Source organism: Sander lucioperca, chromosome 7, assembly GCF_008315115.2.
Source record: "Sander lucioperca isolate FBNREF2018 chromosome 7, SLUC_FBN_1.2, whole genome shotgun sequence".
NCBI lineage: Eukaryota > Metazoa > Chordata > Actinopteri > Perciformes > Percidae > Sander > Sander lucioperca.
The window spans coordinates 8544676-8552290 of record NC_050179.1 but is presented as its reverse complement, the minus strand read 5'-3'; the positions used below and the strand labels follow the sequence as shown (position 1 = coordinate 8552290).

Genomic DNA, 7615 nt, shown 5'->3' with positions numbered 1-7615 from the left:
TTTAATGATTGATCTCAGCATGACAATGAGGAACACACTATCTGGGGTTTTATGTGTTTATTTGTCCTGCATTTGTCATACACCAATCAAACTGTCAACTAATTACAAAATGTCAAGAATAGTTGAGCCAACTCTAAATTTTGTCAAGTTATATGTATTGGGTTTGATTGTAGATCTACCATTCCAGAATGCTGAGAACTTTTTTAAGAATTTGAACAGAGATGTTGATCATCAACACATCAAGTCAAGTGCACTCTCTCATTGAACAAATGAAACGACTTTTGTGTGGCTTTTGCTTTTGTCTGTTTAAATCTGACCTATGGCATTTGCTGCATGTCATCCCCTTTCTTTCTCCAGACTTTCTATCTTTACTATCCGAAAAAATGCATATAAAGTAAATGCATATAAATGACTTAATGTACAGCATGTATGCATTAGTCATTATGTGCTTACAGGAAGACTATTGCGGTGGTCTGGTGTATGCAAACATTGCATTTTGCAGTGACATAAAATTTAGCATAAAATAATACATTTCTGGGTTGTCTGGTATTAATATTAAATGTTAGCTTTCAATTCATTTGTACACTTTAACTAATAATAGAGTAACATGCACATTTTGTTTTTTGTTCATGATAAAGACTTTAGTAAGAAGATGTCAGCATGCTCCTGTTTATCAGATATACTGTAGCCTACCGTTTGTTTAATCCCATCAATTAAAAAACATGCCTCGGTTCAAACTTCAAAAGAAAATTAAAGTTGTAAAATATAATACAAACATTGCCTCTGGTGGCATACTGCATACAGCACACAGTTGTAGTAATAAGAATAGTAATAAGAAGAAAAGGTATCCATGTACAGAAGAAATGTGTTCTTGTGGTTATTGATCCTTTTTGTCTGCAGGACTCTGGAAATTCTGTGGATCAAGTAAAAGATTAAAAACGAATGCACTCCAGTATTAGTAGGGTTAATATACAGTATTTTATGATGCACATATAAATTACATATGTATGTGACGGTGTGTGTTTACCTGGAGTTGATGGTGTTCCCTCAATAGTCTGTCATACTCATGTGCCAGACCTTTGGCCTGCCTCCTCATGGCCTCCACTTCAGCATGAGACTTGCGCACAGCTACACACACAAACAGTACTATATCTATCAATTTCTCTATATATCACCAGTGCATCTTAAAATTAGCTTCTATCATAATACCACAGTTCACGTTTGTATCCAAGAAGTGACCTGTGATGGTCCTTGCTCTGCAAATTTTTAATAGTGTTTTCTTATAAATCTAGTTTGTCCTGAACATTTTATTATAAGAACAGTTCTTTGGTTTTAAAAGGTATAACTGCAGATCATCCTGTAAGTGATGATTACTCACCCTCCTCAGCAGCTTTCACTTGATCCGCCAACTTGTCAGCCTCCAGCTTCATTTGCTGGGTTTTTGCTGACATGGATTGTTCCTCATCCAAGAGAGCCTGCGCACAAATGATTCTCCTTAATTACCAACACCAGACAACCGTGCACATTCAAAATACAAATCACAGAAACGGTACTCTGTGAAGAATACAGTATGTATTAATGCCTACAAACTTTTTTTTTTTTAAAGATTATTTTTGCCTTTAATGATAGGAAAGCAATGAAAGGGGGAAGACATGCAGGAACTCATCCCAAGTCGGACTCAAACCCTGGACCTTCTGCGTCGAGGTATGAACCTCTGTATATGTGCGCCCACTCTACCGACTGAGCTATCCTGGCTACAATGCCTACAAACTTGACAAGGTGGACATGAGTCAACAAACATTTTGAAAATGCAAAGTAATGTTATATTGAGGGTACGCTAAACTGCAGTAGATATTACATATTGGGGAAGAAAAGGAAACCGACTATAAGACAAAAGTATTAGTTCTGTCATCAGACTCTGATTAAGTCTCACTTGTTTGAGCATCAAGTTGTCATCCTGATGCAGCTTGGCTGCTTTGACAGCACTGTCCATTTGTGCCTGAAGACCTGAACTGTTCTCCACGGTGATAGCAACCTGGTTTAGCAAGGTGACAATCCGACGCATGATACTGTCATGAGTTCACAGGACAGGAAAAGATAAGAACCGGAAGGGGAAAAAAAGACAGGACGTTAGAAAGTGAAGTGGATAGTTGTGTGGAATGGTAAAGTAATGTTTGTCTTTGACCAAGGTCCCAAAATTCTGTTACTCTAAATAAATGTGGAAGAAAATAATACGAACAGCCAGAGGAAGAGAGAGAAGCCAGATATGTAGAGGTTCCTCTGGGCTCTGAACAGCTTCATGTGGACATTGTCGTACAAATTTGGGTTCACCTTGGCGTCGTGCATGGGCTCAGGACCTGAGTACTTCTGCACCTCACGGACAGCATCTGAGAGTGGGCAGGGGGTGCAGAACCATGACTGAATGTAATGACTGATGCTTGCTGCGCAGGACTGACCATGTCGTCAGTCTACTCAGTGTTATTCAATCTCTGTTGCTCACAGCAGGTTGCTTACCAAGGAAAAGAACAATAAGAACCATGATCATAGTAACGAAGCACTTGTTCCAATATGGAGATAACCAGTTCCATATTCTCCAGCTGAAAACCGAACGCCATCTATGAAGTAGGTCAAAATGACACTGTGAGTGTAACATAAAATAGGCTACAGTAGATCTACCCAGAAAGGACATGCATGCACTCTGCTGGTGATTTGTGTGAAGTGTCTTTTTTTTTAATTTTTCTCACTTACAATCAAACTCTTGCATAGGATTTGTTTTTGTGATTGATTGAGAAAATGGGCCTCTGCACAGGAAGCTAAGCATGAGTGCTGAATGAACTTCTGATTGTTTTGGGTTTGTGTGTTGTACTGCTGTACCTCCGTGCTGATATGAAGGGTATACACAAGATAAGATTGACTACTATCTCTGCATAGAGGAAGAAAGCCACAGCCGTCCACTGGAGAGTCATTGTTACTGTGGTTTCCTGAAAAGAACAACAGGTTTAATTAGCTCCATGTATAGTCAAGTCAAGTGATTTAATTTGTATAGCACATTTAAACGAACAACAGTTGACCCAAAGTGCTTTACAGGTAGAGCAGGGAAGGCAGAAACAGTATGCCTTAAAGATACATAATCAAGTGTGCAAGATTCCATGAATGTAGGTAGGCAAAGGTAAAATCAAATAATGTAACATAGACATACAGTATAATAGAATATAAAAAACAGAACTGAAATATAAAGATTTACATGGTAAGTAAATTCTTCTATTATCAAACATATTTCACCATTGAATAAAATAATCACATACAACTATAATAATCATTCCCACCAAATAAGTGGCTGTGGAAGTCAATGAACATGCAAAAATATTCATATAACTTTTTGCTTACCAAATTACAGTATGTATAGCATACCGTATGTACTATGCTATTCTTATATTGTAGAGTGACTTTTTGAGCATACACACAAGTGTTTCTGTAGGTCTAATACATAAAACAGGCATTCTGCAGCAAACATCCATAACCCATTTGCTATTTATAGGCTTATACCTCTAAATGTATTCTTACTTCCAAGCATTAGTATCATCGGCTCATTGTGTTTAAGAGCGAGAGGTGGTCAATCTATTCCAAGCAATAAACAGAGTTGTTGGCTTACCAGACAAAGTTGTACGGTCAGAAGAATGGGAAAGTCCAGACACGCATGCGCTCACACACATTCACAACAGCTGCTGGTGAGCATCTGAGGAGCTACAGCCGTAAATAAAACTCTGCTGGCTAGTTGACATCATCGGTCTGCCGCTTTGGAATTGTATAAGATCACAACCTGACTGACTAAACTAACCAAAAGATTTGTTTTCAGTCTACTGAATGAGTGCAAGATTTTTTATTTCCTTCTGCACCCCATTTTATTCCTGGTGTGTGGCGTGTGAGCTTGTTTGCTGAGGTCTTCTCAAATTTCATGTCATGGTATAAAAATAGTCATGTGAGGGAGGGACACTCAGTTTCTCTATTTGAATAATAATTACGCCTTGGTGTTTGTTATTCATCCCAAAACCTCTAATCAGACTCAATATCTCTTTAGATATGCAAGCTGACTTTTGTGACAGGGCATTTTCTCCACAAAAGAAACCAAACAAATGTCCACAAGGGGGCGATGTTATCTAATGACATAATATAGATTTGCACAGGGCAGGAAGTCCTGTATGATTTGCAGGTAGAAGGAGATAAAACAGCCGTCAGTGTGAATAAAGGGCTCAGTTTACACACCAGCTGAATATAAATAGTTACTGAAAATAGCAGATATAGCTCATTACAAAAGCTCATTCATTACAAAAGAACTGCTCTTTTTGTCTTTGTGCGCCTGTTAAAAAGGAACACAAACTGCTATTGGTTTGCTCATCTTGCTCGTGAATGCATAAATTGCATGGGTGTTGCACATCATCAACAGAGACTAAGGGAATTCTGCAGCGCAGCCTTCAGTACACTCTCCTTCCTTTTGAATAAAGAGGGTTTTCTTCAGCTCCAATGACTATTCTGTGTATTTTCTCCCTCTCCACTGTATTCAGCTTGCAGAGCGCATTCACACAGGCTTCCTCTGTGAAAGAGATTGATAGCTGCTATCCTCTTTAACTGCATGTCTCAGGAGTGCTAAGGGAGCAAAATGTTTACAGCTGCACCCTGTGATAGCTTTTTGAGAGTGGCCAAATAACTGTAGCAGAACTGAATATGCTTTGATTGCTCTCCTCTCCTCACCATTTCAGAGGTCATAGCTCAGGAGACTGAAGAGTCATTACAGCAAATGCCTGCAATAAGCAGATGGTCAGGCTACAGTGATAGTGTGCTTCATGGAGTGTGGTAACCTGAGAGCTCCATCCATTTTATATATTGTCTGTCTATACACATTTGACAGGTACAGTAGTCAGTGACAATGCATATGGACTTCATAAATGTTATCTCAAATATTATGTAAGATTTTTTCATATGATTTAGTTGTTTTTTTTGAGCCAGGGAAGTTTGCACAAACTCCTGTCTGCTTTGTGATCCCAGGACATTACTTCAGTCACAACCTAAACTTGTGACCGTAGCTGAAGGTTGAAACGACTTGTAAATTGAGAGTCTGCCTTCAGGCTCAGGTGCTTTTGTCACTTTAATGGCCCAGCATCCACCACTTTTAAGCAATTTGGTACACCTACTTGCCTGTCTCGGCCTCCATGTTGCCCTCACTTGTGAACAACTCAAATCAGATCAGGACCACGTGGGTTAGGACCATCATAAGCTCCATATTGGTTACTAATGTTGCCAAAAGTGGAGTACCTACATAGCAAACACCCCCAGGTGCCACAAAGGCATCTTGTTCTGTTCACTTTGTTCTGTTTCTTTTTTTTTATTTAACCATTATTTATTCAGGTATGTCGATTGAGAACAAATTCTCATTTGCAACGACAACCTATGAAATTCACACAGTTACACATTTATACCTGGAACCTGCCCAGTACAACCACAGTCTGATCTGCTGGCCACTGGAGTGGTTGGGGTTAAGGGCCTTGCTCAAGGGCCACCACTGCCCCACTGCACTTACCAAAGGAACTTACAAAAGTTCTTTCAAAGTATACTTTCCTGCCTACATTTCCCAGCCAAAGTCAGTATTTCCTCACCTTTATGAAAAATGGCTGAGCAAGTGGCTGGGTTGGCTCAGTGGTAGAGTAGGCGCACATATATTTAGAGGTTTATGCCTCGATGCAGAGGTCCAGGGTTTGAATCCGACTTGTGACAAATTTCCTGCATGTCTTTCCCCTTTCTCACCTAGCTGTCCTGTCAAAAATTAAAGGTGGAAAACCCCAAAAAAAAGTATCTAAAAAAAAAGAATACCTGAGCAAAGGCCTGCAACTGCAGAGTTTGTATTTTTTCTGGCATGTTGGTGACAGGGCACTCAGCTGTGGTGCACAAGAAGCAAAATTCACGCATACCTTACACACAGGAGTGACAGCCATACACATAGAGGGAGAAGGAGACAAGGACATCATTCACACACAGGGACAAAAACAAGAGGTGAGGTTGAGTCTCCTGGAGGAAGAATATTCAGATTCCAAATGTCTAGCATGAGGCACCGCAAAGAGCAAGACACTTGGGCATACTGGAGGTGTTTGCTATATATACAGTAGAAGGCCCTATCTTCTAGGGCTGTGCAATTAACCGAAATTTAATCGTGATTATGATATCGGCTCCCAATGATCACAAAAACAGAATAATCAAGAAAATCAATTATTTAGCTCATTACGTTTTGCATGTAAACTCTTATTTTCTCTTGTGTTCTGAATAAAGAAAAAAAAAGTTTTAAGGCAAATTTCACATTTATAGGTTTTTTTTTGTTTTTTTTTACTGCTGATTTATTTAACTTTTCCCACTGTTTTATAAGTTCAATAATGGCAACATCTTTCCAGAAGTCAACGAGTAAAATAATCGCGATTCAATTTTCCCCCATAATCGAGCAGCCCTATCCTCCCTGGACAAGGCGAGGTAGTTGACTTTTGTTTGGCCATGTTTGGAAGGAGTCAGGATTTCTCTTTGAGTGGCCTTTTTGCATGCAACACATTTTACAAGACCCCACCGAGCTTTACACACAAACATTTAAATTAATTTCTTAAAGATAAAATAATTAAAAGCAGCTTTATTTTTACATCTGCAAGTATAAGCTGCAATTCCTTTCCATGCCAAGTAATGGCGCATGTCTAGAAGTGCAGGCCAGCCTGCTAATGGAATTTACTAGCCACAGGTGTGTGAAGATGGATCCAGACACAACCACGTGTTGGGCTTTCGCTGGCTCTGCCCACTAGGGATGGGCGTATCGATCCTGTGGTATCGATAGATCGATATACTCACGCTACTCATTTGGCATTGATTTCCTTAAAAAAATATCGATATAAACTAAAAAATAATAATTGGGGGTGTATGCATCACTTTCAGCTGTTTTAGATTACTTACTTAAATTACTATGTGCCGGGACACCCCTGTACCTGGCGGCATATTGAGCTGGCCCATGTCACGTGACAGTGAAACCAACATGAAAAACATAGCTAGTAATGTTCACTCAGCGTTTTGTTTTGTTGTTAAACGGTGTGTAAAATGAGTGGTGACGTTAAATCACCGGTTTCAGGTAACGGCACTGTCTATTTGCTGGATGGTTTCAAGGTAACGGTCGGTAGCTAACATTAGCAGATAAGCCCGTGTCCAGTTTTACGGCAGCTGCAGCAGCGTGAGGACGGCGCCTTCAAGCAGCCCTCACCAGCCAGCTACAGCGCTACTGCGCCGCCGGGGAGCTTCAACACGTTAAACAGGGCAGATGAAACCACTCATGAACTATAAGTTGTGTTTAATGTCGTTCAAGAGGATGGCAACGTAGCAAGCAAACACGATCAAATTAAAGGTAAACACCCTTTAGAGTGCTCTAAACTTACAGCAAGTCCCTGTGGCTCAATGGAGGTGGCTAACAGCAGTGAAGCTAATGACAACTTCACAACACAATTCATTTGGATACAAGCGTTGCATTATGGAAGATAGATGGGATTCTGAACAGCGATGCCCGCGCTACACACACACACACACACACACACACACAGCA

At 40.0% G+C, this 7615-nt stretch overlaps 1 protein-coding gene across 3 annotated transcripts; it reads right to left on the bottom strand.

The window, feature by feature from the left end:
* Positions 1-40: 40 nt before the first annotated feature.
* On the bottom strand, positions 41-5974 carry LOC116038670 (B-cell receptor-associated protein 29). 3 transcript variants are annotated; one of them, XM_031283233.2, is made up of 9 exons: positions 5866-5974; positions 5652-5666; positions 2875-2981; positions 2515-2615; positions 2240-2387; positions 1934-2069; positions 1379-1475; positions 1028-1128; positions 41-913 (listed from the first exon to the last, which is right to left on the bottom strand). In XM_031283233.2, the coding sequence occupies exons 1-9, from the start codon at positions 5959-5961 to the stop codon at positions 878-880; spliced, it is 837 nt and encodes a 278-aa protein (XP_031139093.1). In that variant the 5' UTR covers positions 5962-5974; the 3' UTR covers positions 41-877. The 3 variants fall into 3 exon arrangements, with proteins under 3 accessions (XP_031139093.1, XP_031139094.1, XP_031139095.1); XM_031283234.2 differs by lacking the exons at positions 5652-5666; positions 5866-5974 and adding an exon at positions 3653-3890; XM_031283235.2 differs by lacking the exons at positions 5652-5666; positions 5866-5974 and adding an exon at positions 3547-3667.
* Between the last annotated feature and the right edge of the window lie 1641 nt (positions 5975-7615).

Bases quoted from the DNA above. Each gene is read 5' to 3' on its own strand.
- LOC116038670 (XM_031283233.2), bottom strand. From the start codon at position 5,961: ATGCGTGAATTTTGCTTCTTGTGCACCACAGCTGAGTGCCCTGTCACC. The intron at 2,616-2,874 runs GTACAGCAGTAC...CCTACTTCATAG, and splicing joins CCCTTCATATCAGCACGGAG to ATGGCGTTCGGTTTTCAGCT. The intron at 914-1,027 runs GTAAACACACAC...CTTGATCCACAG, and splicing joins GGGAACACCATCAACTCCAG to AATTTCCAGAGTCCTGCAGA.